The sequence below is a fragment of the Pipistrellus hanaki genome (genome assembly GCF_964339955.1).
Source record: "Pipistrellus hanaki genome assembly, chromosome: 1".
NCBI lineage: Eukaryota > Metazoa > Chordata > Mammalia > Chiroptera > Vespertilionidae > Pipistrellus > Pipistrellus hanaki.
Genome location: NC_140503.1, coordinates 104,911,788 through 104,930,801, shown reverse-complemented (window position 1 = coordinate 104,930,801; position 19,014 = coordinate 104,911,788). Strand labels below are relative to the sequence as shown.

Genomic DNA, 19,014 nt, shown 5'->3' with positions numbered 1-19,014 from the left:
AGTCCTCTATCCCTTTTGAGTTTATTTTTATGGATGGTGTAAGTTGGTGATCTAGTTTAATTTTTTTTTTTCATGTATCTGTCCAATTTTCCCAACACCATTGATTGAAGAGACTGTCTTGACTCCATTGTATGTTCATGCCTCCTTTGTCAAATATCAATTGAGTATAAAGGTTCTCTATTCTGTTCCATTGATCTATATGTCTGTTCTTGTGCCAGTACCAGGCTGTTTTGAGAACAGTGGCTTTGTAATACAGCTTGAAATCTGGTATTGAGATCCCTCCTACTTTATTCTTCTTTCTTAGGATTGCTGTGGTTATTCAGGGTCTTTTTTATTCCAGATGAATTTTTGGAGAGTTATTTCTAGGTCTGTGAAATATGCTATTGGTATTTTAATGGGGAGTGTATTAAACCTATAAATTGCTTTGGGAAGTATGGACATTTTAATAATGTTGATTCTACCAATCCACAAACATGGTATGTTCTTCCATCTGTTTACATTTTCCTCTACCTCTTTTTTCAGTGTCCAGTAGTTTTCCACATATAGGTTTTTTACCTCCTTAGTTAAGTTTATTCCTAGGTATCTCAATTTTTTTGGTGTGATGGTAAATGGGATTATTTTTTAGTCTCTGTTTTTGTAAGTTCACTATTGGTGTATATAAAGACTATACATTTATTGGAGTTAATTTTGTATCCTGCTACATTGCCAAATTCATTTATTAAGTCTATTAGTTTTTTGATGGAGTCTTTTAGGTTTTTTTGTGTACAATATCATGTCATCCTCAAATAAGGACAACTTTACTTCTTCTTTTCCAATTTGGATTCCTTTTATTTCTTCTTTCTGTCTAGTTGCAACGGCTAGTACTTCCAGTACTCTGTCAAACAGGACTGGTGAGAGTGGACATCCTGGTCTTGTTCCTGTTCTTAGAGGGAATGGTTTTACTTTATGCCCATTGAGTATGATGTTTATCAAATATAGCTTTTACAATATTATGGTGAAGTATGATCCTTCTGTTCCCACTTTGTTGAGAGTTTTATCAGGAAAGGGTGTTGTATTTTATCAAATGCTTTTTCTGCATCAATTGATAAGACTGTGATTTTTATCTCTCAATTTGTTTATGTGATGTATCACGTTTATTGATTTGCGGATATTGTACCATCCTTGCATTCCTGGGATAAATCCTACTTGGTCATGATGTATGACCTTTCTGATGTACTGCTGGATCGGATTTGCTAGAATTTTGTTGAGGATTTTGTTCATGAGGAATATTGGCCTGTAATTCTCTTTCATTTGTTATCTTTATCTGGTTTTGGTATTAGGGTAACATTGGCTTCATAGAAGGAGCTTGGAAGTGCTCCTTCCTCTTGAATTTTTTTGGAATAGACTGAGGAGTATAGGTTTTAGTTCTTCCTTGAATATTTGGTAAAACTCCCCTGTGAATCTGTCTAGCCCGGGCTTTTGTTTGCCAGAAGCTTTTTGATGACTGCTTCAAGTTCTTCCATAGTTATTGGCCTATTGAGCTGTTTAGATTCTTCCTGATTGAGTTTTGGAAGGTTCTATTTTTCTAGGAATATGTCCATTTCTTCTAGGTTGTCCAATTTGTTGAAATAGAGTTGTTCATAGTATTTTGTAACAATCATTTGTATTTTGATGGGGTCTGTTGTTATTTCTCCTCTTTCATTTCTGATTTTGTTTACTTGGTCCTCTCTCTTTGTTGCATGATGAGCCTGGCTAGAGGTTCATCAAACTTGTTTATCCTTTCAAAGAACCAGATCTTGGTTTTGTTGATCTTTTGTATTATTTCTATGGTCTCTATATTGTTTATCTCCACTCTGATTTTTATTATTTCCTTCCTTCTGCTTACACTGGGCTTTTCTTGTTGCTTTTTTTCTAACTCTTTGAGTTGTAGGGTTAGGTAATTTATTACCATTGTTCCTTGTTTTTTTGCAGTAGGGTTGTAGGGATATGAACTTCCCTCCCAAGACTCCTTTCACTGTTTCCCATAGATTTTGAATTGTTGTGTTTACATTGTCATTTGTTGCCAAGATGTTCTTTATTTCTTTCTTGATCTCTCTGGTAACCCAGTCATTGTTTAATAGCACACTGTTTAGACTCCATGTTTAGGTTTTTTGGATTATTTTTAATTGTAGTTGATTTCTAGTTTTATGCCACTGTGATCTGAGAAGATGCTGATATGATTTCTATCTTCTTGAATTTGGAGAGACTTGGCCTATGTCCCAACATGTTGTCTATCTTTGAAAATGACCCATGTGCACTTGAGAAGAATGTATATTCTGTGGCTTTGGGGTGAAATGTTCTGAAGATGTCAATTAATTTCATCTAGTTAGTCATTTAGAATTGATGTTTCTTTGCTGATTTTTTGTTTAGATGATTTGCCCAAAGGGATAGGGAGTTATTAAAATCTCCTACTATGATTGTATTGCTATTAATCTCTCCCTTAATGTCTTCCAGCAGTTTTTTTTTTTAATGTATTTTGGTGTCCCTGTATTGGTGCATATATGTTTATCATGGTTATTTCTTCTTGTTGGATTGCTTCCTTTAGTATTATGAAGTGGCTTTCCTTATCTCTTTTTATGTTCTTCACTTTGAGATCTAATTTGTCAAATATAAGTATTGCTACCCCAGTTTTGTTTGTTTTTTTTGTTGGTTTGTTTTGTTTTTCATTTTCATTCACCTGGAAAACCTTTTTTTATTACTTCACCCTCAGTCTGTGTGCATCTTTTTTTCTGAGGTGTGTTTGTTGTAGACAGCAGATATATGGATCTTGCTTTTTTATCCAATTCGTTACCCTATGTCTTTTGATTGGGGCATTTAATCCATTTACATTTAAAGTTATTATTAAGAGGTACTTGTTTGTCATCATTCTTATTCTTTTCCTCTGGGTTCCTTCTTTGCTTTCTATATTCTTTTTTACAGCAGACCCTTTAGCATTTCTTGCATTTCTGGTTTAGTGGTGATAAATTCCCTTAGTCCTTTTTTGTCTGTGAAGCTCCTGATTTCACCTTCAATTTTGATTGATAGCCTTGCTGGGTACAGGATTCTTGGATTCTTTCCTTGCATGACTTTTTATATTTCATTCTATCCATTCTGGCCTGATGAGTTTCTGTTGAGAAATCAGTTGCTAGTCTGATGGGGGTTCCTTTATATTTAACTTTCTGTCTCTCTCTGGCTGCTTTTAAGATTCTTACTTTGTCATTGGTGTTTGCCAATTTAATTATAATGTGTCTTGGTGTCCATCTTTTGGGGTTTATTTTGCTTGGTACTCTGAGAGCTTCTTGAATTTGTGTGGGTTTTTTCTTCTCTATCTCAGGAAAGTTTTCTGTCATTTTTTCTTGAAACAGGTTTTCTATGCCTTCCTTAGTTTCTTTTCCTTCTAGAACCCCTATTACTCTAATATTGTTTTGTTTTGTATTGTCCCAAAGTTCCCTTAGGTTCTCCTCCTGCTTGTTATTTTTTTATTTCTAGAAACTGCTCTAATTGGGTATTTTTTTCCATGTTGTCATCTAGCTCATTGATGCAGTCCTCTGCTTCTTCTAATCTACTCTTGATGCTTTCTATTGAGTGCTTTACAGTTGCAATGTCATTTTTCATTTCTTTTTGGTTCTTCTTCATTTCCTCTTGGTTCTTACTCATATTGTCAAATTTGTCTTCCATTCTTTTTAGCCATCTTATGGTCATTTCTCTGAATTCTTGCACTGATAGGTTGCTTGCCTCTAATTCGTTTACTTCAATTTCTGGTGATGCCTGTTTTTCTTTCATATGTGGGCTGTTTCTTTGTCTCCCCATGGTCTCCCTTTTCAGGGTGTCTGGTTACGTAGTTCTCTCTCTCCTGTGTTGATTTAAAGGTACAAAATACAACACAAGTAGGTACAACACACAAGGCACTGAAATGTGTTTGTGATATTAATAACCTTTAATAAAGGTGACCACTAGAGAAAGGCAAATTAGGGGATAGGAGAGAAAGAAGAAGAGTAAAAAGAGAAGAGAGAAAGAAAAAAAAGGAGTGTCAAGATGAAATTGTGAAACAGGAACAAAAAAATAAGAGAGACAAGAACGAGACTAAGAGAGAAATGGGGAACAAACTATATCTATGGGGAGAAAATTCCAATAGTACAACCACTAATCCCAGCAAATACCAGCAACAGTACTTGGAGATTAATACAAATAACACACATTAATATCAAGCGAGGCCAGGGAAAACAGAAGTAAAAACAAACAAACAAACAAACAAACAAAAAAACGAAAACAAGCAAATAAAAGATACCAAGCAACAACAAGAGAATAAACAAAACAATCTCACTAAAAAGCATAGAAATTCAATATAATCAACATTTGTGCAAACAAAAGGACCATGAGAAAAACAATTTTTTTTTTGATAGTTAAGATAGCGAAGAGAGTGGTATGTATGCACTTGGAGCAGGGGACTGGAAATTAGATATATAAGTAGGGTGAAAATTTTATCAGGGGGTAGATAGAAAGAATAGGGAAAATCTAAAGCAGGAAAGGGTTAAGATAAATAGGACACCAAAAGAGGAAAGGTTTGGAAGAGAGTGATAGTGTAAAGGTCATGTTGAGATAGGGTTAAACAATGCTAAAAGAAAGATGAAAATATTACGAAGAACACTAATCCCAATGTAAAATAAAGAGAAAATAAAATGTCACTTAAAAAAAAGAAAAAGAGAAAAAGGAAACAAAAAATGTAAAATACCCCATTTCCCCGAAAATAAGACAGTGTCTTATATTAATTTTTGCTCCCAAAGATGCGCTAGGTCTTATTTTCAGGGGATGTCTTATTTTTCCATGAAGAGGAATACAGTACACATTTATTGTTAAATGAAAATAAAGGAAATTTATTACCTGTATACAGTACGGTAGTACAGTAGTTGTCAACACAACCTAGACAAACTGTGAATCCTACAGTATCAAGAATTTACTCATTTATTCAATGACAATCATGTCATCATCTTCTGGAACATCATCATAACAATCTAGTTCCTGAATTTCCTGGTGAATTTCTTGTGACTCCATTTCTTTCAGAATCAATGGACCAAATCTCTCATGTTTAGCCTAGGGGGGTAGGCTTATTTTTAGGGGGATTCCTTATATTTCACTCAGAAGGAAACCTATAAGTAGGTTTTATTTTCTGAGGATGTCTTATTTTCGGGGAAACATGGTAGCAGTAGTAATAATGCTGATTGAAACTAAAAATCTAATAATTAAAAAGGTAAAATCAGTGAGGAAAAAGGAAAAAAATTGTTTATTAAGTAAAAGATGCAAAAAATGAAAATAAAATAAAAAATTAGCATAAAAATGTGCAGTAGTGAAGTCATTCTCCTCCTCTGTTATTCTGTTTGGCATGCCTGTTTCTCAGTCCAGACAGTATTGCAGTTCCCTTTGTTCCACTGTGTTGTAAGCTAATCCTTATTTTTAAGTAGGCGGTTTCTTGATTTCTTTATTTTTGATTAAGTAAAACTAATAATAAAAAAAAGTCAGTTTGCAATTCAGTCCCTAGGTGGCAGTGTTTCTGGATTGACTTCCCCGTCTTTTTGGCTGCTCTAGCTTTCTTTTTCTATGGCACTCAATACTGGTTTGCGGAGATGGGCTGCCTCCGAGTTGGCTCCCAGATAGTCTCTCCCTGCTTTGATCCCTAGTTTCCAGTAAAGCACTTTCCCCCTGCATTCTCCCAGGGCATGCCAAACTGGGTGGTCTTTGCTTGGTAATCAGAAGAAGAGGATTAAGGGGAAAAAGCCCAGGTGTGCGAAAAATGGGTCTGTGCACAAGTTCAAGCAGACTGCACACCTTTCAAATACTTATGCTCTCCCTCCGTGTCAGATCAGAATTGGTTGCTTTTTAGAGATCCCTTCTGTTAGCAACCTTGAGGACCCTTCCACATGCACAGATCATGCCAGACCCAATAGCTGGGGACTTTTGTGGGCACAGACTTCCCCAGTCCTTTGGGTCTTGCAGCGCAGGCTTTTCTCTCTGCCGCCACTGCTGCCTCCACCTCTGCCAGGACCCAGATACCTCACGTTATCCCTGGAAAAACCTGACTTTTCCATGGTGGAGTGAAGAGCTCCCTTGAATCCATGTGTTTGTGCTGATTGGGGCCTCACAGCTGTTCGGTGGTCTCCACAGTTGTGAGTTTTTCAGGCCTCAGATAAGATCCACTTTCCCTTGCAAGATGGAGTAGGTTTCCCTCTGAGCCCATAGCTCCAGGAGAGGTCTCAGTCACAGTGCGGGCTGCTTGGTCAGGGAACCCTTTCCAGCAGTCCCTCACCTTCTCTTAGAGTTCTGCTATCCCTAAGCTTGCCAACAAACATTCCCTGAGCGACTCTCAGGCTCTCCTTCTATCTGATCCCGGACTAGGATTGGAACATGTCTATCTATTCTGCCACCATTTTTACCCTCCCATTCCCCTTGTGACCTCATAATTTGTCCCCACACTGACCCTCTCCCAAACTCTTCTCCAGTGCTTCACACATTTCTAGGCCTGTCACATTAAAATTTCCCTTTCTGTAAATGTCAGAGGAATGACATCATCATCGCAGAAGAGGCCCTGTCACGGGCATTCAGGTGTGGCCTGTACTCCATCCAGTCATCGCTAAGACCTCTATCTGGTCAAACTCTTGGCCTGATTGTTTGGTACCTGGAGTTCCACATTGGAGTTATTTATTTTCTTCTTGCTCCTTATTTTGTCCATCTCTCCATATGCCTTACTGACCTCTGCCTGTGGTACATTACCTTGTCCAACTTAATGGACTTCTGTTTTGATCAGTACATCTAACATATAACCCAACCAAACTGATCCCAGTTCTTCCTGCTGCCTGAAGCCCAGCCAGTACCTGACCTCACCACCCTATTCCCGCTTGAATGGCATGCTGGAACAGTGAAAAGATGGCCAGGTTTTTCCCTTTCTGCAGAGATCAAAGTTGACCCAAAGAAGGAAACCATCGTGGTCACTGGAATAAAGAATTATAGATCTGGCAGAAACCGGTTTGGCTCAGTGGATAGAGCGTCAGCCTGCAGACTGTAAGGTCCCAGGTTCGATTACTGTCAAAGGCATGTACCTTGGTTGGGGGCACATCCCCAGTGTGGGGGGTGCAAGAGGCAGCTGATCGATGATTCTCTCTCATCGATGTTTCTAACTCTCTATCCCTCTCTCTTCCTCGCTATAAGAAATCAATAAAATATATATTTTTTAAAAGAATTATAGATCTGATATTTTCTTAACAACAGAGAAAGAGGGAGAGCCTCTGACTTAGCTTCCATAGCTAAGCGTTGGAGCTGGACCATGGACAAGTGGTAAAGGTGGTGAGAGGGTCAGGGAGGGCAGGCAGAGGCCATTTGCAAACAGCCCAAGCAGGACCCATCTTTGCAAGACACAGAGCATTCCTATGGTAGTCCATATCCTTTTCTCTAGATATACAAAATGTCCCTCTCATTTGAATGCCAAGTGATTGGGATAGTTAACTATTTCCAACCCACAAACTTTAAGTAGAAAAGTTAAACCCATGTGGCCTGAAGGGAAAGGGATAAGCTAAAAAATAGACTTTTACATGATCCCTTAATAGCTGAGTTCCAAATGGATACCCTTAAAGTCATGCACTGAATCCACTCACCTTTTAACTGAGAACAACGTACTTAATGTTTATTGACTTTAATTGAAGATCCTTCTTAAATGGAAGCAGATATATCGCTGGACCAAACTTAATTCCACAAAAGTTTTTGCTTCCTATTAATTTTACAACCAGTACTGCTTTTTACTCAGGTAATAACTATGCTTAATTAGAATGTTATTTTAAGTAATGGTCTCAAGTTATAGCTACATTGTAAATTTTTACTGCCAGAGTACTTTAAGCAAGTGTGTGTTTCAGATTCAAAACTATCTTACAAACTGTCCAGTTTCTTACAAAACTATCCTCTGGCTCAGTGTCACATAAGACCAGCTTAAAGAGGCACTGAACCATTGCTCATGGCTGATGAAATATTGAAACACATATTAAAAATTATTTCTCTAACTACAATAAAATTGTAGCAAGCTGGAAGTTCAGAAACTGTAAATGCCTGGCTAGTCAGCAGCAGTGCTGAGACAGAACTGTAGAATAATGATAGTACTCTGCGGGGAAGGAACTGAGTGGTGGTCTAGCCTGGGGGATGGGCAGCTTTTTCTGATGACTCATCTTACTCTTCCAGCAGTTGGGATGCAGTCGCAGCTGGTCATAGTTTTCACTTTGTAAATGTTCCTTCGTGATACTTCAGTGTTGCCACCTGGGGATAGCAAAGGAAGGAAGGCAGAATTATGAATTGGCAGGTTTTTTTAGTTGTTTTGAGAACTAGAAATTCCACTTAACAAATTATTTTCCCCCAAAATAGATGTATAAATTTTAAGACAATGAAACTAGGCTGTGTGTGGGGGTTTTTTAACACAAAAATCTGAGGCAGTTAGTATAATTTTTTAAGCAAAGAAGTAAAAATAATATTAGACTGCTAACAAGTATTCATTCAACAAACTTTAACTAAACACCTACTACTCTGCTGGGTACTGGGGATACAGAGATGCCCAGAACTAGTGCTGTGCCTCAGAAGCTCACTGTCTCATGAAAGCAGACATATACTCTTAAATAACTAAAATACCACTGGATCAGGACATTAGAAGAAAGTGTCAAATGATTTACATAGGAGAAGCCAGCTACTCTTCTAGTCTTTCTTGAATCTTCTTATTTCTCTCTCCATCCTAAATATCTCTTAAACATATCTGGGGCTTGCAGGCAAGTATGTTGGGTACTTTTGTTCTAGTTCAGCGACTTGGACAGCCCCCTCCCTTCAAGGCCCAGGTGCAAACAGGTTCCCCACGGAACCCTTTCTCTGGGATGCAGCTGGAACTCTTCTATCCCATTTCTATTTGATGTCTCCAGAAGATGTTCAAGAGTTATTATTTGTGTTTATTTTATAATTTCTCCCCGACATAGTGATATAAAAAACCATTATGGAAATTTATCTGCCTTTGAGCATTTCAAACCATGTTCACCAATAGACTATAAGCTCTCTGAGGGCAAGAACTATTCCTACTCTCCTTTGCACCCACAATGCTGAGCAAAGCCCTTGCGTGAGAGTGTGCACATGGATTGTTCTGTTTCTGTGGCCTCTTCATCAGCACTTGGGTCTCTGCACATCTCCCCCGCAAACCAACATTCAGGTGTGCGGGACTGCCCTTCAGACGTTCTCCTTGTCCTTCTAGGATCACAGTACCCCATTTTTCGCTGTGTGCACAGAAACACTCATGAAGAGGTTCCCGAGAGCTACTGTGACTCCAGCATGAAGCCGACCCCTGAGGAAGAGCCTTGCAGCATCTTCCCTTGCCCAGCCTTGTAAGATGTTCTCTCTGCTTCCATCTCTATTATCACATCACTTCTAGTTGCTTGTGCGTAGGACCTTGGTAGCAGATATAATCTCATTTTTAAATCAGACTACATCTGATTTAGAAACATGAGACTTGATCTTTGCATAAGATGCAGTCTGTTTAGCAAAATCACCTATCTTTCAGGATCATCACAGGAACCTGTAGCCTTTAGCAGGTCAGCACACTCCCAGGAGCCCACCATTTGGGGATTTAGAGCAATTAGGGTTTCACCTGGCAAGGAAAAACACAGAGGGAAACAGAGAACTGCAATCCAGCGTAGTCAGTGCCATAGGAGAGCTGTGTACAGAGGGAATGATGAAAGGCACACTACATCTGCCTGGAGAAACCAGAAAGAGCCCCTAAGAGAGGCCTTGGACTGGCTCTTGAATGACAAGTAGGACACTTTCAGAAGATCATGGGGACAGGGCCCAAAAGGTGTCAAAACTTAATTCTCAAAGTAATAAAAACATGTTTTCATCCGAACACCTGATGAGCAGGGTGGCACAAGAGGAAATATGAGACTGATGTGTAATTAGCTCATGAAAAATAAAGAATGCTGGGCTAAGATTTCTAAGTTAGTTCCAAAATGGGTTAATGGCCTATAGGTTAATGAAACTAAACTTTGGAGTTTGTTTTTTGTTGGGTTTTTACTAGATAAATTTGTACCTTCTCATTTTTCTTAAGTTGCATATACTCACTGGCAAACAGCATGTTAATTTCTTTACAGGGTCAGGTGGCTTTTAGGTAGTAGACTGGTAAGCAATGCCCTGGGATTCTGATGGTTCTGTGTGAGTCAGCTGAGCTCCTGCTCTCTTCCTGCTGACTGAAGTGATCTGTCCCTGTCCCTCTCTCCTTGAGCCAGTTGGGACATCGGGGAGTGGTCAGAGTGCAGCAAAACCTGCGGCCTCGGCATGCAGCATCGTCAGGTTCTGTGCCGCCAGGTGTACGCCAACCGAAGCCTGACGGTGCAGCCCTACCGCTGCCAGCACCTGGAGAAGCCCGAGACCACCAGCACCTGCCAGCTCAAGATCTGCAGTGAGTGGCAGATCCGGACGGACTGGACCTCGGTACGTGGTGTTGGGGGCTTTGCTCTGGAGCACCCCCTCCAAGGCCCACACTTCCCTCCTGCCTCCCCCTCTGAGACTTGATTTGGAAGGACCCTGAGTTCTCCGGGAGAGAACCTGCCTGCGGGATCCGGGCGGCCACTTTTATAAACCTTATCTTGTGTCCATAGCTTGATAGAGTTAAAGCCAGTGTGGAGCGCTGGAGAGCCCAGAGGAGCCTTGTACAAAAGCTCTCATCTCTGTGTGTCACAGTGGAGGGAAGGCTGGCAAATTCTGGTAGAGATGTCTCCTCCCCCATCTTCTCTTCCATTTTCTAGATAACAGAACGGAGGCTCAGATGGACAGAGTAGGCAAGATATCAAAGAAGGTCTTGGTGAAAGGGTTTGTGAAATGATCAGGCTGGGATTCTCCTGAAGTAGCATTGCAGGCAGGGGACCTAGCAGCACAGGGTGTCTCCCCAGACCTCTGTTTAAAGGGCAGATAACAAGAAGAAGGGCGCCCAGACCTGATGTTGCCCACCCGCTGACTTGCTTGCTGTGTTGCAGTGCTCGGTGCCCTGTGGAGTGGGGCAGAGGACCCGAGATGTAAAGTGTGTGAGCAACATTGGGGACGTGGTTGACGACGAGGAATGCAACATGAAGCTCCGGCCGAATGACATTGAGAACTGTGACATGGGGCCCTGTGCAAGGAGCTGGTTCCTCACTGAGTGGGGTGAGAGGGTGAGTGTGGCCGCAGCCCAGTGGGTTTTCTGGAGTGGAGAGAGGAAGGGGGGAAGAAGGGTGTGGGGAGGGGGGAAGGGAGGCTGGTCTAAGGGTGGGAGCGGGTGTCACAAGGTACCCCAAAACCATACAAAGAGGAATTACTAACCAAGCATCCCAAGGGTAATTTCTGACTCTGGGGGAAAGGCCCATAAATGAACAACTGCCGGCTTTCGAATCTCCACAGTGCTTCCAAGCTATCTTGTGCCTCTGGATGACCCGGGCACCTTGTTACACAACACAGAATCTGGACAGAGGAGGTGGGCTGGCCTGGATCCTGCATGTCTAAGGAGCTCCCAATGGCACCAAGGCTGTAGAGCTCCCAATCCTTGCCCCGTGTCATGTGAACAACAGACAGTACAGTATCTCCAGCTGGGAGAAGGAAGGGGCACGTCAGAGGATTGGGGCCCATCCACCCTGTTGGTTGATTCCATCTCACCAGCATCCACTCTGACTGGTCAGTGCCCACCAAGGACCAGTTGCTGAGTATTCTGAACCTGCAAGTGTTCACATGGGTTTCCTTCACAACCTCCCTCTCAGCACAATGAAACAATCCACGCCAGTAGGAGTACTGTTGAGAAGGAAAGGAAAAACAAACATGTAAATGCAGCCTTCACCCCACATTCAGAGATCCTCTCAGAGATTCCCATCAGGTGGGTTTATCTCCTCATGGTTTCCTGTCACCTTGTGGCAAACAGCCCCTGCCCCTTAGTCCCAAGACAGTCCCCCGAGAGAGAGTGCCTTTCACAAAAGCACTGAGCCCTTAGATGAGCAACTCACCTTGCCTCCAGGCCCAGCCCTGGACTCTAGCAGGCACCAAATTAGCCATCAGGAAAGTGCTAGCCAAAGGTGTCCATTGACTCAGACCTCTGCCCCTATGGCTGAGTCCAGCAGAGCTCACCCAGTTCTGTTTGCGTCCCTCCCTTCCCCTCCTAGCAAGCACATGGTTTCTGGCCTTGCAGAAGCAGTGCTGGGAGGTGTCAGGGGTCACTTTGAGCACCTCCCTTGCAGAATAAGGAGTCCTTGATAGCGTTCCTGGAGTAAATCTGATCCCTTTGTCAGAAATTCCCCGTGTGTTAAGCCAATGATGTCTGCTTCTTGTACTGCCCAGTGTCAGGTTTCCTTCCACATTGAACCCAGGTTTTTCTTGCCAGCTCCCAGCATGTCCTGTCAGAAGTGCATACACTGTCCTTACACTGCAGATCCACAGATACTGGAGAGCCCCTTCCACTTTTTCTCCAGGCTAAAAATTCCTACTTCCTTCAACTGATTTTGTCTTTCCAGATTTCTAGCCAGAATTTGTTTGTACTAACAATAAACCTGCCTAATTTAGTGTATAAGCAAATTAATGAAAACAATAATACTGGGCCTTCTTTTTATATTGGAAAGATGTTTTACAAAATAGTTCATTTTTATGCTCATAAAGTAATATAAACTATTATAAAGGATATGAAAAGAATCTCAAAGTATACCTATAAACTCTTCAATCTAACAATTTAAGAGTTTAAGCTACACTGACAAGCTTTTTTCTACTCATACATACTTTTCATACATAGTATTTTGTATTCATATATATGTTTTAAGGATATAATAATAATATATGTATAATTTGTTAACCTGATTTTTTTTTACTTTTCTATTGTAAACATCTTCTGGGATTAAAAACCTTGAAAGCATTTTTTTTAATTAGAATAAGCTATTGTATGATTATTATAATTGAACTAATAATGCCCTATTTCTAAATTATTGAGGGCATTTTCTTACTATTTTTTATAATATTTCAGTAAATATTCTTTTTTTATTATTTCAGATAGGAAGGGAGAGTGAGAGAGAGAGACAGAAACATCAATGATTGGAGAGAATCATTGATTGGCTACTCCTGCACACCCCACACTAGAAATAGAGCACACAACCCGAGCTTGTGCCCTGACCGGGAATGGAACCATGACCTTCTGGTTCAAAGGTCAATACTCAACCACTGAGCTCAGTAAATATTCTTATGTATAAATCTTTATATGCACTTCTCTTTGTTTTCCTAAAATAATGTTTAGGAAGTAGAATTATTTGACCAAATGCTGTGAACTCCTTTATTTATTTATTTATTTATTTATTTATTTATTTATTTTACTGTGAACTCCTTTAGAACTCTTGATATATTTTGGCAAATTTCTCTCCAGAGAATTATTTCAATTTAGAATCTCCCAAACAGCAACTGAGATCACTTTTATAATTATTTTATTTCACTGGTTCTATACTGTTTTTAATTCCTTCTCTCTACATTTGCCAGGCTCTGAGAAAAGCATTGGGCTCAGAATAACCTGGGTTCAAAGAAAAAAGCAACTACGTGGAGGAAAACTACAATGCTTCATTCCTCTGTGTGTCTCCCATATTTCCTTAGAACAGTAAAACTCTATAAGCAAATTTACAAGGAATTCCACACTAGTTATTTTCCCTCCAATAGAGACTCTCTGCTTTGTATTTTAACATAAGTACTTGTTGGATCTAACAATTGTCTTAGAATTCCAAATAGAGCGAAGAATGAGTACTTTACTAATATTCTTCCATTTAGAGAACATTTTTGCTTTTTTGGAAAGTTGTGTTAAGCCATGTAAGTATCCTGTGTATGATATAAGTAAGGTTGCTTATTGACTCCCAAAATATATCATTGCTCCTGATTATTTTGAGTACATGAATGGGAAGGGTTACTATTGTGTTTAAGGGAGAGGGAATTGCTATTGGCACCCTTTCCCCAGGAATTATTTCTTACTAAGAGGCCTGTTGCACGAAATTCATGCAAGAGTATGGCCTTCCTTCCCCTGGCTGCTGGCACCAGCTTCCCTCTGGCACCTGGTATTCAGGCTTCCCTCCCAGCCCTGGCTTTGTCCAGAAGGACATCTGGTCTAATTAACATATTACACTTTTATTATTATAGATTATTATAGATGAGACCTTGAGCAAGCTGCTGACTCCCTGCCTCTCAGTTTCCTATTCTGTAACATTGCTGAGTGAGCATGAAGGGAATGACCTTTCAAACTAGGCCTCGATGAGACTGGCATGCTAGGAGGGTTTCCTGTGGGCGCTTTCCTCTTCATATCAGCATGAAGCTTCCATCAAAACCCAAACTGATGGGGTTCTGAAAGCCTGGGGTTAGTGAACTCGTGGAGATGGGGGGAGAGTGATGAACTTAGAGAGGGCATGGAAACTCGGCACCCCTTCCCACATACCTTTCCCTGTGCTTCTCTTCCATCTAGCTGGTCCTGGGTTATATCTTTGTATAATAAACTGGTAAAATGTTTCTCTGAGTTCTGTGAGCTGCTGTAGCAAAGCAAACAAGCTGAGAAGAGTTTTAGAAACCTCAGACTTTTAGCCAGATGGTCAGAAGTACAGGTAAAAATCTGAACTTGGGATTGGCTGCTGAAGTTGGGGTGGGGTGATTGCCTGTGGCATCTAATGCCATTGCCAGGTAGTGTCAGAATGAAGTTGAATGGCAGGACACCCAGCTGGTGTCGAAAAATGGCTTGATGGTGTGGGGACCCCCCCCCCCACACACACACACATTGAAATTGGCACCAGAATACCAAGAGCATCCTGTTGTCCAATTTAAAATTAATTGGTCTCTGCCTAAATACATTGAGATTGTAAACTCAATCTGAGCCTTCTCTTAAATGTTTAAGGTAATATGTATAGTTTTTCTGACTTGATGACTCACCTTAAAAACATCCTTGTAGCTACTTTTAAAAATTTTATCTTTATTGTTGAAAGTATTACAGATGTTCCCCTTTCTCCCTATTAACCCCCTTCACCCCACACCAGCCCCCACCCAGGCCTTCACCACACTGTTGCCTGTGTCCATGGGCTATGCATATATGTACTAGTGTATAAGTTATTCAGCTACTTTTAATTGAGATTGGGGCTTATTAGATGCAGGCATCATTTGCTTTTTAGTTCTGCAAATCAACAAGTTTAAACATTTGTACAGTTTTTAATCACAACAGAGAAAAAAGTCTTCTAGAAAGTCCACCAGCCTCAATTTTCACCTAAATTATCACCTAATTACTAAGTATGTTTTCCAAGAGAAGAAATAAGTAAAGATATTGAGTTAAATTGTGAAAGATGATGCATAAAACTGAAGTCCAGATATAGTCATTAGAACCTTACAGTGTCTCAGGACCACTTGGGCCAACTTTAGCATTTTGCTATTGCTAGGGTGAGAAGATAATCCTTACCATAGGGTTGCTTAGGAATTCCTGTGTCTCTGAGTTTTAGCTGTGCACAAGTTCACTTAGGAGTCAGGTTCTTTTCTGAAATGGATTTGGTCCTTCTTTTCTGAAGTGGATTTGGTCCTTCAGGACAGTAAATGGGGGTGTTTTGGTGCTTCACTTTAAAGATTAGTCTCTGCTGGCTAGTAAAGACCCCTCCATCCCCTCATTTCTACTGAGAGGCTTCCCTGGTCAGGTCCTGTGTGGGTAGCTCCTTTTAAATATAAATTGGTTGTGCTTTTCACTGCAGCCTCGGCAGGGCTGATCCGTGTGATGTTCTCTCACTGAGCATTGACTTGGCCCTTAGCATTACTCTTTTAAATTAAGTGCTCAGAGATATGGGGAAACTTTTCTAAGATGCATGTGGTTTTCCAAGATTACTTGGATTGGAAAGCAGATTTCTAATAACAATGCAGTTAAAACAAAAGTTGTGAAAAGCATTTGTGAATCTGTAAGGGAGATAAAACTTTTCCTTTACTCTCTTAGGTTCTTTAATGGAGGGTTGCAAATTAAGCTAACAGTAGCCAGATTAATATGAGAAAAGCATATAAATTTTATCTGATGTTATTGTGTTTTATATGGCATGGGGATAGGGAGGAGGGAACTTCATAGGAAATAAATGAAAATCCCAGAAAAGCAGTTAGATTTGAGGGATTATGTAACATTTTAACAAAGGATAATAAATTGTGAAGTGACTAGACAAAGGAAAGGGGATTGGGCTTCTGGGAATAGTAAATTGTAGGAAATGGCTGAAAAATATATGGGGGAAACTAATGGAAGATAAGGGTTATAGTAAAATTTGTTTATGCAGACTTGTCTTGATTCCCCATCATCCATAAGAATGTTCTCTTATTCCTGAAACTGGTAGGGCATTCTCAGGGGAATGTATGCCCTGCTTCTAGGCTGAAAAGGGGAGGGCAGAGAGCTCTTCCTGCATCTGCTATTTCTTTATTTTTTCTTTTTTTTAAAAATATTTTTTTATTGATTTTTTACAGAGAGGAGGAGAGAGGGATAGAGAGCTAGAAACATCGATGAGAGAGAAACATCGACCAGCTGCCTCTTGCACACCCCCTACCGGGGATGTGCCTGCAACCAATGTACATGCCCTTGACCGGAATCGAACCTGGGACTTTTCAGTCCGCAGACCGACGCTCTACCACTGAGCCAAACTGATTTCAGCTGCATCTGCTATTTCTTAATTGCCATGAGCTCAAAATAATCAATAGGCCAAAGTAGCATATTTTGGGGCATGTTCTAACCACCTATGAGCTCTTAGCTCCAGCGTTCCCTCCCTGAGGAGTCAGACTCAGTTTAGCAGTGGTCATGTAAATGTTTGATACTCATCCTGGGTTATGATTTTACAAGATTAAATAGAACGTTACAAAAACAAAAGTGGGATTTTTTATAAGGAAATGAGGTTATTAATATTTTTTTCCTTTTCTTAAATTTTATTTAAAATTATATTGCTTTTATTTACTTTTAAAATGATGGTGGTAGAAACCAAACACTGACTCTGTTTTTAAGAAACGACCCACCAGAAACCCCTAGAAGGGCTTTGGTTATCACATATAGGCACTTTCAGAATTGGAAGGTGCTGATGAGAGAATAAAATTGAGCGGGAGAGGACCCCCATCATATTTATTTCTGATATACAGGGATTTGCCCATAGGTGAAGTGCTCACTGAAAATGAAGTAAAGGTGATGTAGGCATTGAGCCTACTTACATAATGAGAAAAAAATAAATGGACACAAATAACCATAATACAAAGGATGACAGCAGAATACAGATGTGTCAGAGCACAGCTGCACTGAGTCCGCATATTCTTCTGAAACCTACCCTACTTTATTAACTGTAGAGGCCAAGCTCCTCTGCCCAGGCTGGACCTTCTTGGACTCCATGTGGTAGAAGGAAAGGCCATGAGAAGTTGTGGGTGAATAAGAATGAGTCTTTAGTTAGGAGCCAGTGGCCATTGCTAATAAGGAGCCATCACACAAAACAGTTGTTCACAATAGTCACATACAGGCAGCCATATAACAATACATCTTTCCTACAAAGCAGTAGTAGCCTTTGTACCCACAGACTTACCTAGCAGCAGCACTGAGCTCTCTCTGTCCCAGTAGCCTCTCTAGCATAGCAGCAGGACCTGAGCTCTGAGCTCTCCTAAGTAGCCTCTTCAGCTTCTCCCTACCACACTGGATGGCCAATAATATATATTATACTACTCAGACAAAGGAAGCTTCTTGCCATATAGTGACCTTGCTGTGCATTGGCATAGTCCTTGGACACCCTGATTAAGATTCCCATGCTCAGAGTGGCCTTGGCCATCTGGTATACTCTAAACAAGGCTTTTCATACTCCAATTGGCCTTGAGCATTCTGCGGATTCTGGCATGGTTCCCATAAGATATCATGGGAATTCTAAGGATGGGAAAGATCTATTGAACTGGGAAATCAGGGACACTTTCACAGAGGAGATGGCACTTGAGCTGAACCTGAGCAGATTTTGAGTGTCCCATGGAAGGGCAAGAGTGCTCCAGGCAGAAGGAACAAGGTGCTAGGAGCATTTCGTGTGGCCAGGAAATAGTGAACCTTGGCTCTGTCCAGGGTAGTCAGTGATTTTCATATATTACATCTAACTATTCGGCCCCTATGATTGTTTTAGAAGTTCATATTGTGATAATGTAGAAATTACTATAAAGGAAACCAGTGTGGCCTGGCTGATGTGGTTCAGTAGTTGAGCATTGACCTATGAACCAGGAAGTCACGGTTCGATTCCCAATCAGGACACATGACTGGGCTGTGAGCTCCATCCCCACTGTGGAGCATGCAAGAGGCAGCTGATCAATGATTTTCTCTATATGATGTTTCTTTGGCCTTTCTCACCTTCTCCCTTCCTCTCTGAAATCAATTAAAAATTTTTTTAAAGAAAAATAGTGTGTTCCCAGTGTAGTCTAGAAGAATGGAACCATATTTTAGGAAACATTTAATGCCATTTAGGGGCAGTGCATAGTGAATGTCGTTAGGATTGAACCAGCAATAGAAGGACTTCAGCATGGATATACCAGCACTTGGAAGTCCAATGACAAGAAGAACTGGTAAAGCTGAGCGAGAAGCTGCGACCACAGTCCAGAAGAACATCAGGGTGCTGGGAATAACTGCAGCAGCAACCAGACAGATAAATGTGCTTAAACTAGAATCTATGAGACCTGCTAGCTGGCGAGATGTGGGAAACCAGGAAGCCAAAGAGCAGTGGGTTGTGAATCCAGATATGCATTTGAACACATGTTGAAAAACCCAGAGGAGAAATAAGAATGATGATGAAGGTGGTATCCAGTCATTTCACCTATTGGACATGAGGTATTGATGGGACACCCACACCAAGATGCCCTGAAAATATAGGATGAGAAGCAAAAAAAAAGGCAACATTCTGAAGTATTACAAGGCAGATGGGAAATGCTCTCAGAGCTTCAGAGTGTTTACTGTGTCCTTGGTGAAGACAGAGTGAGATTGTA

General features: G+C 40.6%; 1 protein-coding gene across 1 annotated transcript in view; it reads left to right on the top strand.

Annotated features, from left to right (window-relative positions):
- THSD4 (thrombospondin type 1 domain containing 4) overlaps window positions 1–19,014 on the top strand; it is a 691,206-nt gene that overhangs the window by 635,620 nt on the left and 36,572 nt on the right. The window contains exons 12-14 of the mRNA XM_084897723.1: window positions 9,260–9,389; window positions 10,284–10,488; window positions 11,031–11,204. Coding sequence (XP_084753849.1) covers window positions 9,260–9,389; window positions 10,284–10,488; window positions 11,031–11,204 — 509 coding nt within the window. The remainder of the gene's footprint in view (window positions 1–9,259; window positions 9,390–10,283; window positions 10,489–11,030; window positions 11,205–19,014) is intronic.